Genomic DNA, 23,846 nt, shown 5'->3' with positions numbered 1-23,846 from the left:
CCATGCTCCCTAAATATTACTACCAAATTTTTATGTGTTAGATATTCCAGAAATTAGTGTTATTTTAATATTTTATAAACTTATAATTGATCCACAAGGAAGATCAACATTTGGATGTGTTCACATGAGAGCCAGGAGTGAATTTTTTTTCTTTTTTAGGAGTCAATGTCAGTCACAACAGCGGAACCAACCCTGTTTTTACGAGGTCTGTCTATCAGGTTAGCAGGAAGATAAGTGTAATTGTACGGAACTCTTATCAACTGTTATGTACCAGGTTTTAATGGCTTTTCAGTTTTAATTGCTGTTGCAGTGCATAACCAGAGGGGAAAGTTCAGTCTTGCTCCGTCTATTGTAGCCTGAGTGCGTAACAGAGGACATCCAAAGTCCAAATGAGAAATAAATCCTCCTGCTCTTTCTCACTCGTCCTTCTGTCGTCCAGGTCTCCACTCTGTCATCTTGTCCACAGCTCAGGTTTTTTTGTCCATCTCTCTAAAACTGTTGTGAATGGAAATGTCAATGGGGGACCGTGTCACCTCCATTGATGAGGAATCTTCTCATGAACGGGGGCCGACCATCACATTCAGCAACTTACATTATAGTGTCCAGGAGAAGACATTCTGCCGTAAGACTGGTCCTGAAAAACACATTCTTAAAGATGTGAGGTAAGACACATGAGACACTTGTAAGACTTGAGAGACATTATGGAGTTTTAAGCTACCTGACAACGTTTTACTATGTTCTTGTGTCTGATTCTGTGGGAAAAGAAGTATTTTTTTATATTGAGAGCGGGCAAGTTTAACGCATTCACTCAAATACTCTAAAACATAAACAATTTGTATTTATTACGTAATGGTTGCAGTTTAAAAAAACAGCTGAGAGTCAGCTTTTTAGCATAGAAAACATAATTAGAAAAGCAAAATCCTTTATTTATCGTTTTGTTTAATTTTTAAAGTAAGCAAGGACTATACATGCCTTATAAAAATCTATATTTGAAACAGTTAACAACAGAATTGACTGCCTATTCATGGCTGTGATCAAACACCAAAAAAAGAGTTTCTTATTGCCACAGGCAAAGACTAAATCTCCCTTCTCCAGTCCCCCAGCTAAAATACAGGTTTGTGTCAGGATGGGCATCCAACGTAAACTTCTCTGCTAAACCACCTCCACAGCAAATTGAAAGCCAATTTGCTGTGGAGACCCTTGAAGGGATATGGTGAAAGGTGAACAACATTTAAATGGAATTTGAGTAGAATGTTAATTTCTCCAGCAGTACTTTAAACAGTGAAGTGAAGTTCAGTAAGTGCTTTTTAAAATTGCCTTAATGCTGGTTAGAGTTCAATAGTTTTGAGCCATTTAACTTTCAGTTTGGTAGTTTGATACTGATCTATTGCAACAGCAATCAAAACTGTCAAATGAACCATGTTCATTAGATTATGTAATGCTGTATTCAATTCAATGCACATTCCTCACCTTCAAGTGGTGTAATGGAGTAAACCAAACCTCCAGCATCTAGGGTCGTCTCTATCCCATGGATGATTTGGATTCGATTGTTTGCCACCAATATTGATCTGTCTCATCAAAAGCTACATTGAGTTGCTAATGATGTTTTTGGAAATCCAGTCTACAACTCTGCTTTTTGGAACCCTCCCCAGAAGAAAGTTCACTGGCAGGTTTATCTCCCTCCCAAACATCAGGAAGTCGGGAGTCTTTCTTGTTGACTTATGAGTTATGAAGATGTAGAGGAACGTGACTTGAGGCAGATACTGCATTTAGACCAGCACTGTTTCAATTGTATTTGACAGGGTTCCAAGGATGTTATGAGGGGTTCGATTAAAATTCTCACACTTTTTACTTGAAATCATTTGGTTTTCATATTGTATCCAAATGTATCTTAACGTGCATGGAGTCCTCCAGGTGCCAGTGGTTTAAAAGATAAAATCAGATTAACCATGCGCATGTATTAGTAAACTGTGCACACCATTTACTAATCCTAGATACTGATGGTAGTTAAAGCCAGACTGTGCCAAATCAAAAAGCAAGGAGGAGAACAGGGAGGAGAAGCGCCAGCGAAATGTCTGGAATGTGGATGAACAAACTTCAAATATTTTAAAGGCAGGAATTTGATTGTGATAGGCTGTAAGGACAGTAAGCACTTTAACTATTGGCTCAGAGTGAAGACCAATTGATGAGCGACCTGTGGAGTGATGAATAAGCATGTCTTAATATGAAGTAGATCTTCCTTTTTGAAATTGCACTAAAGCTTTGCTAGTAACTCTTGCAGCCTTCTGGCCTCTGGTAGCAACAGCTTAAGATTTCTTTTGGAAAACAGACATTACCATTACCTTCCCCATTGCCATCTTGGGAATGCACCAACACTGAAAAGTTGATCAGATCTGGAGTTCCACAGCTGGTCTACTGCAGCTTTGCTATGTGTTTGAAAACTCTTTGGCCATACAACTGCCCTTACAGCCAGATACACTCAGTCTTGTGGGGGTAAACTTGGTGGCTGCATGAAATATCATTGTTGAGGACCACTAGGTGAACCCGTAGAGTGACAATCTTCATGCACAGTGTGCAACCTAACAGTTAAATATAGTTTGAATGGACATCCTACAGGTGTCCTACGGGCACTGAGGTACATGTCTGTGCATTTGTGCGGGTCCGTAAGGGGCAATACTCACACTTTCCTAACGACTAGAGAGTAATATAAGGGCATCATAAAACAGCATCACCCACACATCATAAGTGAACTTACATTAGCTTTCCAAATACTTCCAATTACACTTACCACATCCACAACAATCGTACATTCTATCTTCATGATGTCCCTTGAGGTGGCCGCACAAGCTTCTAGAGAATTGCAGGACGCACCTGTGCTCCCTTAAAGATGCAGCCACTCTTTTCTACGACCCTTGATGAGCTGAGACATCCTATAAACCTACAGCACCCGCATGGGGGATTGAATAAAACGGGTGGATCTACTTTTTAACTTCTCTGCTTATCAAAGGCCAGCATCTTTAATGGACAAGCTCTGTGGTCCTATCTAGAGGCTTCTTTGCAGGACGAAAATGCAGTTTTCATTCAGTCTTTTTCTGCTAAAGGCCGCTGGATTTGGCCAATAGTCAGATACAAAGTCAAAAATCCCTTTGGTCCAGAGGAAGCATAAGGGTGACTACTACTAAAAAGAATAAAAACTTATTCTCTTCCAAATAACTGAATGAACCTACAGAAATGAAAAACAAAATCCTAAACATAAGTAAAACCAGAAAATGCCAGAATGTAATCAATGGACAAGCAGGTTTATTCTCACATGACAGACACAGTGTAAAGCTATAATTTTAAATTGTTTTATTTTACTGTAAAGGAGAGATTATAATTACTCATTTTGAAATTTGGTTAACCATTGACATCAATAGAAAGCTCTACTTGTATTCCATTCTATGATACTTTAAAAACCTAAAACAAATTTGTATACCATTAAAAATAATAAAGTAAATATGAAAAGAATTATTTTAACATACATTGTCCAGTGTTGTTTCTAAAACTTAGTTTTGTCAACACAAAGACGTGAATATAATATTTTTTGTTTGTCATAGCGGCATCATGAAACCCGGCATGAATGCCATCATGGGAGCTACAGGAAGTGGTAAAACATCGTAAGGAACATAATAATAGACACTCTTTATGCACACTTTAAAATTATGAGGAATTTAATAATCATTCTCACTCTTCTCCCAGACTCTTGGATGTCATTGCAGGTAGAAAAGATCCTGCCGGATTGCGGCAAGGACAGGTCTTAGTAGATGGCCAAGTGGTCACATCTGAATTGAGGCTTAGCTCCGCCTATGTAGTTCAGGTAAGCACAGACAAACACGTCATTAATGATACACGGTTAAGCTTTCTTACTTCTCCATTGTCTCTGTGTTTTCAGGATGACATTCTGATGGGCACTCTCACTGTGAGAGAGAACCTTCTGTTCAGTGCCAACCTGCGTCTCAACCCAAAGCATCACTCCAGTACTGATAAAAACAACCGAGTAAACATTATCATAAATGAGCTGGGCCTCACAGACTGCGCTGACACCAAGGTACTATAATTATTTCACAAAGGAGTGTTTCAACATTCTTACACAGCCCAGGTAAAGGTAACTGCTGCATTAAATTTCATAAAAAAGTTATATCAGACTTTGTTAAGGCTAAAATTCCTCAATGAAATGCGTAATAATTGCATCTTGATTTCCTGTTTTCTGGAATGTAAAGAAATCCTTTGTTTCTTTGTTGTGTCATCATTCAGATTGGAACTGAGTTCCTGCGTGGAGTGTCAGGCGGGGAGAGGAAGAGGTGCAGCATCGGGATGGAGCTCATTACATCTCCTTCACTGCTGTTTCTGGATGAGCCAACTACTGGACTGGATTCCAACACTGCAAACTGCATCATTGGTCTACTGCACAAGTACAGTGCAACAGATATTCTACTGCTCCTCAAAGGACATCCTCACCATTTGTGGCGGATTTTGCAAATCCATTGTCATTTTCAAACACCTTTCCAGGCTGGCCAGAAGGGGGAAGACTGTGATCTTCTCCATCCATCAGCCACGGTACTCCATCTTCAAACAGTTTGACCACCTGACACTCATGCACAAAGGCGAGGTTGTGTACGCTGGAGCAGCAGCTCAAGCCTTGGACTATTTTACTAACCTTGGTATGTTTCTCAGTGATTTTCAATTTGGTCTTCAAGGTTCTGGTTGACAATTATATCTGAAAAACTCTATAATTTGGTTCTGATGTTTGTTCTTCTAAAGTTCAAATACAACAATCATTTTAATAAAGTTACATTCTTGAACATTTTTTCCCTGTACACTGTACTTGGTGTGTTCATCTAAAACTAAAAAATAAAGATCTTTTGTCTGGACAGGATACCAGATTGAAGCTTTCAACAACCCCGCTGACTTCTTCATGGACATCACAAATGGGGAAATAACATCAACAGCGGCCTTGCACATTGGAGGTAACCCTTTGCTTCAGGGATGAAGTCTAAGTGTTATAAGCAGCAACATTGCATTACTATTTGAATCACACTGTCTGTTTTGTAACAGGCACAGTCCAGAAATGTGTGCACATTCCTACTTTTACATACACATGTCATCTGTTCTTTTTTCAGCCCAGTTTTTTTATGTAACAACTATAAAACAGCAAGGTTGATCAAAGTGCAAAACACACTAGAAAACAGTAAATAAAGAGCAATAAAACAGTTAAACGTTAAAAAGTATATATTGTGTCATGAAAAGTTTAAGGAAAGCCAAAGAAAGAAAAGGGGCTTAAGATAAGATTTAAAAAACAAGAATTTACTGTATTTAGGCTGCTAGATGTGTATTAGCAACTAAGTCAGCATTGTCATAGAAAAACACAACCACCATTGTTTTATTTTTTGTTTTTTTGTGATCTATGTGAAAACTCAAAAATTGAGGTTTGAATGAAGTGGATAAACTTCATCAGTCTACCGGTAATTGTTTTGTGGCAAAATCAAAATACAAGTTTTCAACATGATGCATTGGAAGAATGGATTTAATCATAGTTGTTCATTTTAATTTAAAAAGTTAGTTTAATAAATCTGATAGACACCAGCATATCAGTTGAATAGGTTATTGCGTTTTAAAAAGAAACCTCAGAAAAAGGAAATACAAAGCAAACCATGAGTGGACCCAGAATTGACCCTTGATTGACCCTACACATGATGTCAGGGATATTTTTAACTTGAGTGTGTCCCCTTATCTGTCTGTAATATGATATAATGTTTTATGTTTTCTTTCTTTTCTTTTTTAAAGAGAAAAGTCAAAAATCACTATCAGAAAAGTATCGGCAGTCCCAGTTGTACAAAATTATGAAGGAGGAGTTGGAACACATCAACAAAAGCATAGAAAATGACGGCGTAGATAAAGAGAAGGCCGGCTACGCCACTTCTTTTCTCTATCAGGTGAGCAAACACAAATTTAAGAGGGTGGATAAAGGAAAATAAATATGGTCTTTTAATTAACACCAACCAGATTAGACAACCGAAAATAACATTCAATGACTAACAACAACAGAGGAGTTTGTGATGTTTCGTCACAGAGTTTAATGACCGTGTTGGCCATGACTGCACTTGGCTGTCTGCTACTTAAACCCTGTCATAAAGGCCATAGAAAATGTAATGATGTTTCTGTGCGTGCGAGACAGATGCGAGTGGTGTGTGGCAGGACAGTGAGGAACATCCTCAGGAATCCACAGACCTCCTATGCCCAGCTGGCTCTCCAAATTTTTTTTGCCATTCTGGTGGGCCTCATTTACTATCAGATGCCCTTAACGCTGCCTGAGGCTTTGCAGAACAGGTGAGCCTTACCTGCAGCATGACAGCCAATAAAAAGTTACCCACAGGTTTTGAAACTCAATAAAGTTTTTTTATGGTATATATTTACCTTTCCAAGTATAAGGTGGTAAAACTCTAAATGAATTCTTTTTTTTTTAAAGTAAAACACGTCACTGACAGAATTGTGCAAATTTGAAATAAAGTATTTGATTGGGGTAAGTAAAAAAAGAGGTGGAGATGAAAGGAAAATGCAACCACTTTTTCTTTCTTTCTGCACCACAGGAGTGGTGCATTTTTCTTCCTTATTATCAACATGGTGTTTGGGAATCTTTCTGCTGTTGAACTTTTCATCAACGAAAGAGCGATCTTCATGTGAGTCAGACTTTAATGGTGTTATGTGCACCCCTACACCGATAGCCTGATGTTTTAGTTTTCTTTTAAGTTTTTTCAAGATGAGTACCTTTTGAAATAAAATGCTATTTATATTCAAATATGCATATGTTTTCTAAATGTACATTTGTAAAACCATACTTGCCAAAAAGAACTGACTCATAAAGCTAAAAAAAATTAAAATTAAAAAAAGTTGCGCTGAAGTCAGTTGTCCGACTTAAATGTAAGAAATGTTTCCAATTAGGTATTTTCTGTTTTTTGTGGGCCCAATCCATAGTAATGTTTACATATCTGTGATTTTCCGTCTTACAGACACGAGAATTCCAGCGGCTACTACCGCACCTCTGTTTACTTCCTGTCCAAAATCTTTGCTGATCTCATCCCCAACCGCATTATTCCAATCCTTGTGTTTTCAGCAATTGCCTACTATATGATGGGTAATGTATCTGTATCCAAGCAAAGACACGTTTGTTTTGTAGTGCCAAAGTGTTGTGTGGGTGTTGAAAAAAGAACTAGAGCAGGAATCATTTTGCAAGGCTGCACAGTGGCGTAATGGTTCAAATCCCAGCTGGGAGCTTTCTGTGTGGAGTTTGCATGTTCTCCCCGTGCATGTGTGGGTTTTCTCCAGGCACTCCAGCTTCTTCCCACCGTCCAAAAACATGCTTCAGTTGAGGATTCTAAATCGTCCCTGAGTGTGTGTGTGTGTTTGTGCAGCCTTGCAACAGACAGGAAACCTGTTCAGGGTGGATTCAGTAAGTTCAGAAAGTAGATAGATTGCTTTTTTTTATTTTAACTATTTTAACTGAGTTTACCACTGTGAGAGGAAGAAGATGTAACTACATTTTAGTATTAGCTAATCAGGTATTGTTCGGAGGCTTTTATTTTTTAACTTTGTCATTAAAAAAACTCACCATGAACGATTCACTAAAGACAGGGTTGTTCTTCTTCAGGGTTGAAGCCAGCCTTTGAAAACTTCATCTGCTTCGCGCTGATCATGTCTCTGGTCAGTCTGGCAGGAGTTGGCCTTGCCTTCCTCGTTTCAGCCAGTGTGTCAACATTTGCAATGGCCAACATCCTCATAGCTCTGCCCTTCGTCTTCATGATGGTGAAAAGCTCAACATTCAGCATCATTTTGGAACACGTCTTTCTGGCTGTGTTCGAAGAACTTCCATCTCATTCTAAAGTGTACCTCTCTTGCTGTAGGTCTTTGGTGGATATCTTGTTAATCTCAATGCTATGTTGGATTGGCTCTCTTGGCTTAAATGGATCAGCATTTTCAGATATGGATTAAATGTAAGTTATTAAAAGAAAAAAAAGTCTAGGTACATTAATCAGATGTTAACGAGCTTTTTATCTTTCTCTTTCAGGCTGCATTTATCAATGAGATGAAAGGACAAGTGTTCTACAGTAACAACACCATGTAAGTGTGTTCCCACCAGAAGACACAAAGTGCATTATCATCCTTTTGACACTAGGTGTCTCACCTCTGTAACGCAGCTTCCCAGGAGAGTTATATTTGGTGAGCTTAGGCCTGGACTACTCTGTTTGGGGTTTCTGGCAGAACATTGTTGCTCTGCTGGGAATCATCATCATCTGCATGATCTTGGCCTACGTGCAGCTGCGACGAATCAACCGCTGGAAATGATGGACGCCCATCTTCTCACATCGCCCAGTATCACTTCTGCACTCTTTCACTTTACTTCAACAAGAAAAAAAATAGTTGTGTTTTATTCTAAAGTCTTCATATTTGTCTAAGGCACATGTCTGACTGGCTGATGCACTTTCCCCAAGCACCCATGTTGTAACGTTTGACCAGGCGATAAGCTCTCACTAAGTGCTGCTGACTTTGCTTAAGTGGGCGTCTAACAAGGGGCAAGCCAGTGTCTGAGTCCTTACAAAGCTGCTTAGAATGAATGAGCTAACTTTGGCTGATGGTTTAAAGAAAGTTTGAACAAATTTCCCATTCCACTGGCATTCTCGGGATAAAGTAAAAAAATGGATTGTCAAAAAAATGGAGTCATTGCAGAAACGTTTTTCGCTTATTTATTACCTTGCCAGACATTTATTTTTATATTTGAATAATGATATTGACAAATCTACTAATGTTTAACTTTAACCCATAGGGTCAAATTTGCGTCCTGTTTTTCGGCCACTATTTACCAAAAAGAACAAATTACCTTTAAAGCCTAGAATTAAACCACCCCGGGATAGTCTACCCTACACTTTAGGTACTGTGTAAAATGATGTTCACCAGTCCAAATGTTTGTGAAAAATTGCGCACAAGAGAGTGTTTCCATTGGCATCATCTGGCTTCAAACCTCTAAATATGGAAGATTCCATGATCTCTATGCAACAGTTATTAGTTATGTAAAATAAATATACGTTGAGCACAAAATTATTTTGATCTTCTTTCATCTTTCATGACATGCAAATCTCTACAGATATAACCACTTTAGCTGTTCTGCTTTTGTCCAATATTTTTGTTTTGTTTCTTCTGTTTTCAACCTATGCACATATGCAATGCTTTGGATGCACGTTCAATTCAAGAAGAAAAGTTCAGGATTGTCCAACAACAGCAAGTTTTTGAAAGCTTTAATTCTTTATGCAACTGTTGAGATTTAACGGTTATGTTTCAATGATTTTACAGTATTTCTGACTGCAGTCAAACACATGCAGAGATGTTACAAAAACCCTCCATAAAGACTACCAATCTTTGCACAACAATATCATTACACTCCAAAATTTGTCATCTGCATTTTTTATCTCCAATCAAAAAGGTGTCAAGATTGAACTTGGCAGGAAACCACACAAAGCATCCCTATCCAAATGTGTGGATAAAAATGTATGGATCTTTCAAGAAAGCACAAGACTTTAAATATTTTAAGAGTTGTAAGTAAGTTTACAGCAACTGCCAGAGAAATGAGACAGCTATCCTCTTTTCACATATTGAAAACAACATCTACAAACTAATTAACATTGGAACAAAGAGGACAATTTTCAACAGTTACTTTTTTCTAAAAACTAAATTCAATTTTTAAAATCACCCTGGTAATTTTTCAAGCTGTTTGAACTCCTTTTCAGACTGTCCCCAACTGTAACTGTAGTGTTCTCCAGCCCCCGGAGCCACTCTGTACATTTCATCACCACATGTTCATCCGCACCATAGTTGTCTTCTTCTTCGTACTCCACGTCATCATATTTGTGTTTCTCGTTCAGGAGGGAAACTTTTACAATTGAACTTATATCCACCAAGTCGGTGTCGACTGTTTTTTTTGCACTCACTCTGCCATTTATTGAGTCATTTCCCGGAGGTGTCGACTGCAGCTTCCTGCGTCTGGCATCCGTGGCGTTTCCGGAGACACTGCCTCCACCTCCAGCGTATCTGGCAGCTGGTCGCTGTTGCTTTTCACTGTTCCTCCGCTGCAGCAACAGCACAGCTTCAGGGGTGAGGGTCAATGTAAAACGGACCCCCTCTTGATCTCTGGTTCTTGCCTTCAGCATTGGTTCACTCTTGTCAGAGCTGTGGCTCGCAGGTTTGTGCTGCTGTTTCTTTGGAAGACACTCTCCTGAAGTGGATGTAGGGGAGCTGACAGTTTGGGATGAAGAGAAAAAGCGATCCCTTTTCTTTGAATTCAGTTCAACCGCTGATACTCCTTTTACAGTTGGAAGGGGACTCTTGGGCTGATTCTTTCTCCCTAGATGCTTCAAGTTTAAAGTCAGACGCTCCTTGACTGATCCACCTTTGCCTTCTCTTGAATCTGTAGCTTTTGCTGCAGGGTTTGTTGCTGCAGTGTTGACAGTTCTCTCCTTTCCGGTCAGTCCTGATACAGAGCGTGCAATTGATACCGGTGGTATGAATGGCATTTTGGCAACACAGATAAGCAAATAAAAGAGGATTTCTCTTTTGCGCAGAAAATGCTGGAAGAAATAGGAGGAAAGTACAAAGGAGGCAGATTTCATTAAGCAGCCATGATACTTTAAGGTTTTCTCAGCCATGCAGCAGTCAGCAGGAAGTAAGTACACTGCTCATGACCTTACCCGGAGCTTGTTTCCCATGAAACGGCAGACAGGCTGATGTCTTATACCCAACAGGGAGGGTGTGGTTTGGCAGGCCTCAAAAAGCGTGTATGGTCTCAGAAGACGTCAATAAAAGCCTTTGCAACGTCTCCGCGCTGATTACCCAGAGGCTCAAAGCTCTAAATAAACCTACTCTTGTAATCTTCCAGTCTAATCAGTGAGGGCACGTTTACGACACGCAGCACAAGGCAAAAGTAGGATTTAATCCACAATGATTCCAGGGTTTTAACAGTAGTTGAAATCTATGGAAACCCGCCATGTTTTGAGCTTTGTTTTCAGTAATAATGGCTCTCCAACATACAAAATGCTCTGTAGTTCTACAGTTCTCCCATAAGTACATTTGTTAAAAATCAGGACACTTTACAAATGGATTGATAAAACCTATTTATTTAATCAAATGTGATTAAACCTAAAGCAAAAAAATAGACTAAACGTATGATACACCCTAAAATACAAAACCCATTTTTAAAGATGTGGAAGTGTGATTTTAAGCTTAAAAGCATGTCTTCATTTGAAGCATGCCCTCCTGTGTACGTGAAGAACCCGCTGACAGTGAGGACATGTGTGGTAGGCATCCTTGAAGTGGTTTACAAAAAATGGGATCAAGCAGCAGCCAAGCATCAACCTGCAAGACAGAATTTTGAGAAATTATTAAATTGAAGATGTCTTTTGGACATTAGTTAGATTGAAACCAAAGTTGTTTGAAAGCGTTTTCTCACCCACATAACACAAACACAAGACACATAATCCAGGCATAGGTCCCAACTTTGAAGCTGACTTGTGTTGTGACCGGAATCTGGCAGGAATCACATGTCATCAGTGCCGGAGAGCGAAACAACTCAATTTCACGTCTCGCAGACTTGACCCTTAGAGGCAATGAAGTGGTGGCAGGCACTAAAGAGATTCCAAAAAGAGATTAGGTGAATCCAAGTGTGGCAATAATAATAATACAACTGTTAAAGACAAACTCCAATGCAAATTGTGTTTTTTGTGTTTTTAACAAGTTCTTGTGGCATTTTTCTGACGACGAAGGACATGTATATGAAAAACTAAGCTCACAATTGCATTTCTGAGTATTCCTTTATTCAAATTGTTGTGAATTAGGAGCAGATTGTAAAATTCAGTTTGAAAAAAAAATGCTTATTTGTGACGTAGAAAATATGCTCAGGTGGGTCACAGGCTCCCTGCTCTGCTCCATTCTGACTAGATCCATGTGCATCTTTGTTTTCCTTGTCCAAGCTGGCATCTGGCTCAAAATTGTGTGGCTGGATAGCTCCAATATTGCTCACCATTTTTATTGCAAAGTTAGATTGGTGGTAGGGGCTGTAAACTAGCGGGAGAGCATGTAAACAGAGAGCTCTCAGCAATGGCGAGGGGATGGGGGGGTGGGATTGCTCTGTGCTAACAGTCCACCTCTCAGAGGTGAATTTCTAATGAACTCCTGCCGCTCTGGAGAAACATTGTCCTCGAAAACAACCCAGTTGTTTTCTTAATCTTAGCTAAAAGAATTTATAGCAAAAAAATAAAAAAACATAATAATAAGACCACAGGAAACGCTTAAAAAATATCTCAAAAGATGATTGGAGTGGCTCCTATCACATAAATGTGGAAAAAAAGGAAGTTACAATAATAAATTTCCTGTTCTGGCTCTTTTTGCGAGTAAAGCTTGAGTCTCAAGAAAGCAAAAATGCAGTTAGTCTGTCAGAAAGAACACTAAACTAACACCTTACAAAAAATGTAGAAAGTTAACCACAACCACAGCAACCATAGAAGTACAAGCAAGTCTACAATCAACAAATGACATGTGGCACTTTTGTTCAATAATAGTATGCATACCATGAAGTGGAGATGGATGAAGTGGTGAAGTGTTGTAGGTTGAGTTAATGTGGTACACCCCCACATTTCTCTTTGTCTCTTTTTTATCTGAGGGAAAAAATATTGTGTTTGCACTGAAGTAAATTTGCATTCAACAAAGAAAGTCTGACAATCTCAAAGCAGAGAATCAGTTTTTTTCAAATACCAGAATGCAGATTTTCCTTTTTACCTGATAATAAATATGGAGGAGGTGCTGTAAAAGGATCCTCAATTCTTTTCACTGACTCCATTTAACAGATTTGCTCAAACATAAAAAAAGTAAAACACTTCTGTTTGTATGCGTGCATCCAACAGCAATGTCCTTGCAGTGTCACCAGGTGCAATTAATTCAACTTTCCGCTGATTGGTTAAAAACCTGCTACCCACAACTCCACTGAAGCAAGAACCTGGAAATCAACAAAATAAAGGTTAAAATTCACGACTATTTCGATATAATTTTTCAAGAATTTTACATAAAATATTTAACGTTTTACCCGGCCTTTTATATAAACAAAAAAGAAGGATACAGGAATAAGAAAAACCTAATCATTCATGTTGCAAATTACTACAATGGTGTTCCACTGTTCCGCCCTTTAGCCGCTAGGGGAGCTCTTCCGTGCGGGCAGCAGTTGATGACACATTAACGTGAACCAGAAACTGGCTGAACTGGTTTATTCACTTGAATGTCATGATGCTAAGCTAGTTGATAGCCAGGTATCCACAGGTTTCGCTGCCTAGTTAGCTACCGGATGTTCTCGGTCGTATCCCCGTGGCCGTCTTGACATCTCCCCATCATTCCTGGACGAATTCGTGTTGACTGACCAGAGTCCACGAATTCGGTTCCATTCCATATATATAACATTTCTTTGCTAGCTTGAATTGACTTGACTGCTAACGACGGTGCACTGAGAGAAAGAGGCTTACGAGGTAAGTTAGCATGCGGGCTAGCGGAATGTAATGAATGTAGAAAAGGATTTTCTACGAGGAAATACTCGAGGCTGAAAGTGACAATGTAGGCCCTGCCGTGAAAGTGACCACTTTACGAAAATATCACGTCTTCACAACGTCCGTGTGGCATAATTTTATCAATCGATGTATTTTTCCCCTGCTAATTTGTAGGGAACATTGATAGAGTAATTGTTTTGACAGCCGTAGCGTGTAAGTTGACTCTCACCCTCCCATGGAAGCTATGCCTAGTTTAGTTAGCTAACCGGGTCAACTTTTTTTTTTGGCAAAAGCATTAGTACTAAAATATTTACATTAAGAGAACAATAAATGGTTTGTATTACATTACGTTACTGTTTAGCCTAACCGTAAGATAATAGAATTAGCATGCCGTTGGTTTCAGAAGTAAGCTAGCTGCTATCCTCATGTTTAACTTCATGACATAACGCTTCTGTTCAGTAGATTGCTCCATTTGACAACTAATCAGACATGTCTTGTTCGTTGTTTGCGTTCTGAGATATTTCTGTACCTTCAAAAGAAAACAGTTTAGCTCATTGTTGGCTATACAGCTTTCCGTGGCTACATGCTAAATAAGTTTTGGTTTGTAGAACTGCACCTAAGGACCACACCCAGACAAGATGTCCCTTCATCAGTTTTTGCTGGAACCCATCACCTGCCACGCATGGAATCGCGACAGGACACGTGAGGGACAAATTATCTTTACATCCGAGTCAGAATGGACATTTCGAACACTGTATAACAGCCCTGGCAACAAATAACATTATACTTGTGCCTGTTTGTGTCAAATCTGACTTTAACTTTTTAAAAAAGTGTTCCAGGAAAGGCTTGATTGCAAACTATGTGTCCCTTATCTCAGTTTTTGACACATGCGGAACACTTATCCTGCTTATTTGTATATCTTTTATCCATCTCGAGAACCTGTCTGCATGCTTTCATTTTTTGTTTTCAGAAATTGCCATCAGTCCAAATAACCATGAAGTTCATATCTACAAGAAAAGTGGCAACCAGTGGGTGAAAACCCACGAGCTGAAGGAGCACAATGGACACATTACAGGTATTCATGCAGGCTGCTAAGGTCTTTCTTTATGAATGTGCGACAGTTTTCTTTTCTTTTTTTAAGTTTGCCTGTAAAAGTATTTGGTTAATTTAGCTGCTCTTTAGCTAACATGTTTGAATTGAGGTTGAATTTATTAGTTCAAGTTAAAGCACAACAGCCATTCCACTTTATACTGATTGATCTGACTGGATCTGGAGTCTGCAAAAAGCTTGTGAATGTTATAGAATCCTAATTACTTCTTTCAGTTTGTTACCAAAAAGGAACCACCAATAAGATACCAGTATGGAGTTTACCCACTTAATTATAGAAATCAATCTGTGCTCAGTTATTTTTTAACTTGGATATGTTATCCAGTTTTCAGTTACTAACATTTTCACCATCCCATCCCGCATCACGTAACTTTAAATGATGTTGTGTTGCAGGTATTGACTGGGCTCCCAAAAGCGACCGTATAGTAACTTGTGGAGCAGATCGTAACGCTTACGTATGGTCCCAAAAGGAAGGAGTATGGAAGCCCACGTTGGTCATCCTCAGGATCAACCGAGCAGCCACTTTTGTGAAGTGGTCTCCGCTGGAGAACAAGTTTGCAGTTGGCAGTGGTGCTCGGCTCATTTCTGTCTGCTACTTTGAGTCTGAGAACGACTGGTAGGTGTACTGTATCTGTCATAAAATGCTGTAAACGTGTTTATTTTTGCAAATCTTTATTATAAAAGTTTCCACTTCATATTATTAATTCCACTTCAGTTGCCTTTTCTTTTTAATGACCCACTCCAATCTTTTTAATTTTGATTATACCATTTTTATCCAAAATCCTGTGTCGTTTTTAAGGACCATTTCTGCAGAGTGGCAGTAGTTCATTAGAAATTCCCCTGAGTTGGCATGGAGCTACTACCCTCCCCCCCCCTCCTCCTCCCTGCTGAGAGTTCTCTGTTTTTACATTCTCTCCCGCTAGCTTACAGCCCCTCACAACCCCAACCGAATATTACCGGTGCAACCAAAATGCAGAATGGGGCAGAGCAGGGAGCTTGTGGCCTTTCTAGTGTATTTTCTCGGTCACAAATGTGATCTTTTTCAAACAGCATTTTTTTCATCTGTTCCTGATTCACAACAATTTGAATTAAGAACTACTCAGAAATGCTACTTTAAACTTACTTTTCTTGATAAACGTTGTTCATTATCAGAAAAATGCCACAAGAACATGTTAAAAACATGATTCTCACTGGAGTGGGTTTTTAATGGCTAATTTATTTTTTGAAATTTGCTTCAGTTTTTCTGTACAAAGTGTAACTGCCTTAATGCTACAGAAATGGTCCTTTTCATGTTTTCAGGTGGGTGAGCAAACACATCAAAAAGCCCATCCGCTCCACCATCCTCAGTCTGGACTGGCATCCCAACAATGTCTTACTGGCTGCTGGTTCATGTGACTTTAAATGCAGGTAGAATCTCATTGGGTCATTCTGGCTCCTAACTAACTGGACTGCTCCCTATATTTTGAATTTTTAGTTTTTTCTTTTCCTTTTTAATCATCACTCCACCTACCCCTTCTACTTGGGCCTCCAGGGTTTTCTCAGCCTACATAAAAGAGGTGGAAGAGAAACCAGGTCCCACACCCTGGGGCAGCAAGATGCCGTTTGGAGCTGTGCTAGCAGAATTTGGAGGAGCAGGTCTGTGTTAATAGACTTTGCAGACATTTTTGAACTGAATCACATTGCTTATATATATATTTTTTTTGTTTGCCCTTTGTGCTCCAGGTGGAGGGGGTTGGGTCCACTCAGTTTCTTTCTCCTCTTCTGGTAATCGTCTGGCTTGGGTCAGCCATGACAGCACCGTCACTGTGGTAGACAGTTCTAAGACTGCCAGGTTTGTTCAGCTGCGCACACGCACGCAAGAAGATTGTCTATTGTTAGATATGTCTGTCTACAAACACAACTGCTTCTAATAATTCTTAGAAGCAGTTGTTAATTCTGCAATGTCATTTATTTCTGCTGCACAAAACATAAATCAAAAGCGGCTTTATTGACAAATGAACATGATCTAAATTGTATTATCCAGAAGATATAATTTGTTAGTAAAATTTCAGTGATATGATCCCATTAGGCATAAGAAAAGTGATGACTAACTTTAAGGCTGGGTGATCTTGCCTTTTTATTAATTTTTTTATTATATTTTTCCGATGTTAGTCAAATAGTCTGCAGATGCAAGGGTGTGTGATAATATAAGCATTAAAACGCATGAAAAGACTTGAGTAAAAATCACCTCCAAATAAAAACAAATAAACTAGAGTTTGCCTGAAAGATTTAAAAATGTAAAAAATAGTTTATCTTCAAAGGAGAGAAATAGCATTTGAAAAAGTTGCCAGTTCCTGGAAATCTTAATTCCAAATGTAAGTCAAAGTGTCATTTTTCCTTTATAAAGCCTATAAAGGCAAAAATAAAGTTAAAATTAGCAAAAATGTTTGTGGGGGTTGGGAGTTTAACCTTTTAATTTAACTTAATTTTCCTTTTGTGTACGGGTAACAGGTCAGTTGTTTGTTTTTTCGTTTAAGGTTTTCTGCTATTAGGACACGGAAATTAGTTCAATTAGAGTTCAAGGCTTTCCTGATCTAGTAGAGTATTAAACTTAAGGTCATGGATCACATCTGTTCTGCAGCGTTTGGATCCGTGCTGTGAACGTCCTCCACTATGATAATGGACACTGTTAATGTCTCCTAATCAAATCGTCCATCCAAAACCCGATTAGCTTGATACTAATGTCTGTGGATGGAGTCTTCTGGGTGGGTGGGTGAGTGTGCTGGAATAAAACTATAAAGATCAATTGCATGCTGATGGTTTAAAAAAACGGTTGGGATAGTTTGTGAACAATATGCTTATTTATATACGTCTAACATCAGTTATTTCAAAATACAGCAAGTCCATTCATTGTGTCCCAGGCCCAGCTGAAAAACTCAAATCATCTGTTAGTTTATTAAACCATAGGATTTTGATGAGAGGTTAAGATATCAACAATAATTTGTCCTTTCTGCTTGACTGTGAGACAAAGCTGGTGAACATGCAGGTACGGAGGAACTATCGATTGAGGATTTAAAATGGATGCATACGACATGCATCTCTGCAATCAGATTATGGCTGTATGGCAAAACAATATGTGCAAATTCAAATACTTCTGTCGTCATTGATCAGAAAAATGACATTGGTTTGTGTATTCAGTCCCTTACAGCTCAAGACGGAGTTCCTTCCTCTCCTCAGTGTCATTTTTGTGTCAGAGAACAGTTTAGTGGCTGCAGTAAGTCTAAACGCCTCGTCCTTCAATGTTTTCAAATGCGGGATTTTTGTCATTTCTGAAATCCTCCCCTCTGTTCCGTTTGCCGTTTCAGGGTCACGACTGCTGCCCAATGCTGTTCCGCTGTGACGACATGGGGACGCTCTCGTTTGTCTCAAAGCTGGACCTCCCCAAGCAGAGCATCCAGAGGAACATCTCCGCTATGGAACGCTTCAGGAACATGGACAAGAGAGCCACCACTGAAGACCGCAACACAGCCCTGGACACACTGCACCAGAACAGCATCACGTAGGTTTTGACCTTTAAAGATGGATGTGTTGGCAGCTAAATCTGCAAATATTTTGGCCTATTGTGTGATTTAGTGTTGAATACTTTTAGGGTCTGTTCACACAATCTTGTCAGTTTAGTTGTCATTTTGATCCACGTACAATTCTAGAAATGTGGCTGCCCTTCTTCCTTCCCCCCCCAACAGTTATTCTGTCAAATGCACTGTTTGCTGCTGAACTCTGAGTCTGGTGTTCATGTAAATATGTCTCTTATACAAATCAGAAAAAGTTCCTAAATATTATGATGCAGCTGAAGTGTTGAATCTGCCACTTGATTTTTGCTGGTTTCTTTTACTAAACATTTTCTTTTTTGTTCAAAAAGTGTAAATATCTACTCTAACTCTGCATTAGTGACAATGGTTGTTTAAGGTCTCAGTATCCATGTGAAGTCTGTTCTTTAGGATAGAATGATGAACTGCTTCTATTAGTTTTCTTTAAAATTAACCTAATTTAACCTACAAATTTAGTCGGAACTTCTGGTATTTTTAAATCTATATCTCATTTTTTGACTGTATACAAGAACTGACCGCGTGACTACCCCCCCCCCCCCACTTTCAAATAGTAGGGGTGTGGACTTCCAACAAGCTCGCTACTAATTGGTGACGGTGGTTGCCATAGAAACGGTGACTCTGATTGAAGTGGACCTATCACTGCTTACTGACTCTAACAGTCATATTGCGATAAAACGGCGATTAAATTAACTTCATTTGGTTGGAAGTGAACCATTTTCTCATACAAACAATGATCTGAATCCACTATAGTGCACTTTACTGTCTGCACTGTGTTTATCTAATGGTAATATTCTTGATGTTTTTTTTTTATGTTCTTTTAGTTTGATATATCTTCCATCAAGACAGCATTTTTTGAATGTTGTGTCAAAACTCCTATAACCACAAACACCTAATTCTTGTATTTTCAACATGGGCCGTCAAACTATCCTTTATTAGAGCCCACTGGTGCAGTTAATCATAACTTGCTCATGTTTACTGTGGATGTCACCTTCTATACTGATGATTATACGTTTCTGTCTGCCTGTTTTTCCTCTCCAGCCAAGTGTCTATCTATGAAGGAGACAAAAGGGATTGTCGCAAGTTCTGCACTACAGGCATCGATGGAGCAATGACCATTTGGGACTTTAAGGTAAAAGAAGTTTCACTGGGGGGGGGGGGGGGGGGGGCATTTTGATCAGCTTTTGCTTAAAAATGTCTCATTGAGAACTTATTTTTTCCTCTTCAGAGTCTAGAAGCTTCCATCCAGGGTCTCCGCATCATGTGAACAAATATCATGAAGGAATGAAGAGATGCCGTGTCCTTACTTCTCCCCACCGGCCCTCTTCAGAAATTCTTACCTTTCCTCTTCTTTTCTTTCACTTCAGCCCTCGCCACTCCTTCCCTGTCCGTCACGCAGCCAGTAACAAACTGACAACCTCACGAGTGTCTGCTGAAGCACTGATCAGGCCATAACACACGCAGTGTGGGTTTGTACTAAACATGCTCACACCTATACACACTAGAACACACCTATACACACCGAGCTGCCGTGTGACTTCACTGTTTTCTTTTTGTTTTGTTTGTTTTTAAATGAAGGTTAGCAAAGAGTTTAAGTGGGAGGGTCTTCTGACAAAATAAACGTGATGTGACTTTGATGTTTTTATGTTCTCTAACCTCCTGTACCTAAAGTTGAACACTAAAAGGTGCGTTTTATCCAAAAAGCAGACTGTATCTCACCTCAGATCAACCCTCTGATCTCAGAATGTCGGTGTTGAGGATGTGGCGGACTTCAGCGACTGTTGGGCTTTCCTGTTGTTCTGAGTCTTCGCTGCCGGTTGTCGGTTTAAAACCTGGACAGATTCTGATAGTGGGGGGGGGGGGGCAGCTTTCTGAACGGCCGCAGAGCCACGGCTCTGTAGCTACTACACTAAAACCACACAAGATGGAGGATTTCTATGTAACTGATCATGAGGTAGACATCAAATAAAGATTAAAAACATTTACACTAGATGACTCACGTCTACAGATTTTTCTGTGTTCTTTAATTGACATGGTTCCCCTCTCAATATGAGCAGAGCCTATTCTAAAATATACCTCATCTATATTAAATACCAGAGAATAATGGAAGATTATTTTTCCCGTTACTTGCTCTTAAATGAGAATGTGTCCAAAGCAAAAAAACAAAAGTTACTCATTGTTTTTTTTTATGTTAAATTCTGAAGGCTTTTGGGGATTTTTGTACATTTTTTTTATTACAAAAAATCGCTCATTTTTTTTACTTCTATAAATTAAGAGTGTGTGATAAATGTTAAAACTATCAGTTCATCATACTTTCATCCCCATCCCTAAAAGCTTGGATGAGGTATATTTGTGGATGTTTGGGTATTACCAAAAGTGGAGCCTTGGATTGACGGCAGATTTGATTCATTTTCACTTTGGCTGCAAAAAAAAAAAGAAACCTTATCATGCAAGGCTTTTCTATTATTATTTATGGCAACACTTTACAAATCTTAACTGCTGTGTCATCTATGCTCTACCCTCTTCTCAAAGCCCCTTCAAGCAGACTAATCTCTTTTTTCTTAGCATCTTAAAGATACTACAGGAAACCTCGGAGTCTGAAGTGACCACACATTCAACTTGATAGGTTGGCAGAGATTCCCAGCATTCTGGGATGTCTTTCAACGTGGAATCTTTTTTTTTTTTTTGTCCACACAACCTGGAGTAATGGGCTCCACAATGTGTAGAAATTTCTGTTTCCTCTCAGTTGTGGAACAGTCAGTTATAAAAAGCTTATTATACATTTATCAAACACACTGACTTTTTGGTTAAAATGGAAAAAAACTGTTATAAAATAGGAAACATTTTAATTGTTTTCCCATTGTGAGGTTTTACTCATGGTACATTAACTTAAAATGCATGGTAAGAAGAACATCTTATTTAGGTCTCAGTACAACAAAAATATGCAAAACCAGTAGAATTAATAGAGATGGAATAGATTTTCTAATGATTAAAACATTTAGATGGATTTTTTTTAACCAATAATAGTGGATTTTTTTTAACAAAGAAAAAAAGGTTTTGTTTTTTTCTCTGAAATGACAGTAAATCAGCAGTAGTTAAAAGTAAGTCCTGACACTACTTTAACTGAAACGGGAGAGCCCTAACAAGATCTGTTCTCATGTAGTAGCTCACTGTTGGAGACTAAACCTAAACAGTTCATGATGGAAATCCCAGAGCTTACTTTCCTGAATTCTTAAAGCTGAAGACAAAAATAGTTTCTGAAGAGGAACTTTTTATAGTGTATTCTTCTCCTAAAAATAATTGGGAAATATGTAAGTGGCAGGAGGTCATTTGTATCTGGAATATTAAAGTGCCTAACAGAGGCAGGTCTCTGTTTGTGTCATTAGGGTCTGTAAATGAGGTTAAAAAGACTAAAAGCACTCTGAGCCTCAAAGCTCAAGGGGAAAGCAAAAGTGAAAGGCTGTGTTCGAGGCTTGTGGATTTTTTACTGACTTTTAATCTCAATAAAGTTAAATTAGCCCTTTTTCTGAACCAGTTCTGTGATTCTTGAATTCTCATCAAGGAACTGTTGATTTTCTAACTAGATGTTTCTGTGTTTATTAGGTTTTCTAACTCAGTTCCATGAAACAAACCACCTGCTGTGTGGATTCAGCGGAAGCTGGATAATCACTAAATGCTAAATGACATATACCATAGTTCTATATCACTTTTCTATCTTCCTTGAAGGCTCAAAGCAATTAACATTCACAGTCCCAATCACACACATTCATAAACTGATGGGCACTGCTGCCCAACACGCTGCCTAACTTATAGCCACCAGGGGCAGCGCAGGTTTCAGTTGCCCAAGGACACTTCCACACATGAGCAAGGTGGGAACTGAACGTGCAATACTCTGATCAGAGGCTGACCGCTCTACCTCTGCACCACGGCCATCCCACAAAGAAGATAAAGGATTTGCTTCATGATGTAAGTCGCTGCAGAGAAAAACAACTTTGTGTGGACTGTTGGAGGAAAACTCCATAGGAATCTGGAGTGAGGTGCAATATATGACTATTTTTAGGTCTTTCATTGCAACTCAGAGCCGTGCCATCTGCAAAAACCTCTCAGATAATTTTAGCAACCGATGGAAAAATGTGTGGAATGATGTGAAAGCATCTAAAGGGGGCTCCTTGTACACCCCACTTGTTTATTTTGCTTGCACAGGTGGAGGTCCATATTGACCACCAACTGGACTGGAGATGCATTTATTAGGTTGCAAACAAAAAAGAGAAAGAACACTATTTTTACGCTACAAAACAAACTTAGCAAAAGTCAGTACTGTCAATAAACAAAGACAAAACTGAACTCTTCTTCCAAATCATAACTAATGGCTTGTATAAGTCGCAGAATCCTTCAGTCTAGCTGTTAGACATTTGGCTGACTCAGTAGTACCACAAAAACTGTCTGTGGACACTCTATTAATGCCTTAATGCTTTTTTAAAAAATTGTTATGACTTTTCTGGCACAGATCCTTTGAATTAAAAGAACATCCTGCAAATCTTCATTCTGTATTCATTAAAGCCCAACTCCTGTAGTCAAAGGCCACGATCATAGAACAATAATGTTAACCATCGGGTCCATGGAGCTGACAGATCATTTTCTTTAATTTTGTTCGTGTCACCCGATGAAACAGCTGTGTGGCCAACTTTAACCCCATCCGGTTGTTATTTTTTCTCTTTTACCTATTTTCTCCTGTCTACCCGAAGAGGGATGTAACAGTGGACGGAGCAGTAAGTGACAGCTTACTGCCTCGTCGTGCTGCCCTGCCCCCTTAAACCTTGCTCCACATCTCCCCCTGGAGCTGTGCACGAATCAGCACAACTGGCTTGTTAGTACATCTCTGTACTTACTTCCTATGTAGGTCATGACTCACTGTGTTAAATTACGTTGCTATGGCAGCTATCAGTACATTTAAAAAGGGGGGTGTAAAAATTTCAATTTGACAACATATTGGTGCAAATGTTTAGTGTAATAAAGCATGAAAGAAAATGGGATCCTGTAGCCTGGCATTATGTGAAGTGACATTTGACCTCTCTGCTTTGGTAACTTTGGTGTGCTGTAGAAGCAACTGAGGGGGGCTTGGGTATTTTAAAATGACGGATCTTTTCATCTTTTTTTAATCCCCTCCTTTTTATCTTCCCTAAGAGAATTTATTGAGACATGCATTTATCAAAAACCAAAAAAAAAAAGGGGTGGAAGACTTAACAATCCTGATTCTTTAAAGAATAATAACAAAAATATGAACAGTTGGAGACATCTGAATGGGTTTACTTTAGGGAAAAAATACAGAAGCTATAATTTATGCTCTCCTCCACCATTTAGACCCACCCCCCAAACACCCCCTCACTTTTCCTTCCGTCTTTGTAAGTTCCTCTTTCTGCATGCAGAAGTTTGCCCACATGTCCCGCCCCCTTTTTTTTCTTCTTCTTCTTTCTTTTCAAGTTTCTTTGCCCCCCCTCTCAGTGTCAGCCTCCTCCTTTTTGTGTAACACTGCATTGTGCCCACA

General features: G+C 39.1%; 3 protein-coding genes across 5 annotated transcripts; 2 read left to right on the top strand and 1 right to left on the bottom strand.

The window, feature by feature from the left end:
- The first annotated feature begins 401 nt into the window (after positions 1-401).
- Positions 402-9,129, top strand: LOC101164130 (ATP-binding cassette sub-family G member 2). The gene is made up of 15 exons (XM_011477347.2): positions 402-662; positions 3,597-3,656; positions 3,739-3,856; positions 3,932-4,087; positions 4,294-4,451; positions 4,549-4,700; positions 4,914-5,006; positions 5,824-5,972; positions 6,215-6,366; positions 6,627-6,716; positions 7,047-7,171; positions 7,685-7,839; positions 7,938-8,027; positions 8,102-8,154; positions 8,232-9,129. Exons 1-15 carry the CDS (start codon positions 505-507, stop codon positions 8,377-8,379), a joined length of 1,857 nt encoding a protein of 618 aa, XP_011475649.1. The 5' UTR covers positions 402-504; the 3' UTR covers positions 8,380-9,129.
- LOC101167680 (cell death-inducing p53-target protein 1) lies at positions 8,422-13,183 on the bottom strand. Of its 3 annotated transcripts, XM_023958416.1 has the most exons (5): positions 12,856-13,183; positions 12,648-12,734; positions 11,531-11,705; positions 10,773-11,436; positions 8,422-10,652 (listed from the first exon to the last, which is right to left on the bottom strand). In XM_023958416.1, the coding sequence occupies exons 4-5, from the start codon at positions 10,788-10,790 to the stop codon at positions 9,762-9,764; spliced, it is 909 nt and encodes a 302-aa protein (XP_023814184.1). In that variant the 5' UTR covers positions 10,791-11,436; positions 11,531-11,705; positions 12,648-12,734; positions 12,856-13,183; the 3' UTR covers positions 8,422-9,761. The 3 variants fall into 3 exon arrangements, with proteins under 3 accessions (XP_023814184.1, XP_023814180.1, XP_004066022.1); XM_023958412.1 differs by having other exon boundaries at positions 8,422-11,436; XM_004065974.4 differs by lacking the exon at positions 8,422-10,652 and having other exon boundaries at positions 11,179-11,436.
- A 95-nt stretch (positions 13,184-13,278) lies between these two features.
- On the top strand, positions 13,279-20,296 carry arpc1a (actin related protein 2/3 complex subunit 1A). The gene is made up of 11 exons (XM_023958411.1): positions 13,279-13,592; positions 14,219-14,312; positions 14,581-14,685; positions 15,111-15,333; positions 16,017-16,124; positions 16,249-16,352; positions 16,440-16,548; positions 17,895-17,970; positions 18,062-18,255; positions 19,343-19,433; positions 19,530-20,296. Exons 2-11 carry the CDS (start codon positions 14,249-14,251, stop codon positions 19,566-19,568), a joined length of 1,113 nt encoding a protein of 370 aa, XP_023814179.1. The 5' UTR covers positions 13,279-13,592; positions 14,219-14,248; the 3' UTR covers positions 19,569-20,296.
- The last annotated feature ends 3,550 nt before the right edge of the window (positions 20,297-23,846 follow it).

This window comes from Oryzias latipes, chromosome 1 (assembly GCF_002234675.1).
Source record: "Oryzias latipes chromosome 1, ASM223467v1".
In the NCBI taxonomy this organism is placed as follows: domain Eukaryota; kingdom Metazoa; phylum Chordata; class Actinopteri; order Beloniformes; family Adrianichthyidae; genus Oryzias; species Oryzias latipes.
Note: the sequence above shows the minus strand (reverse complement) of the source record. Positions and strands in the feature narration are given on the sequence as shown.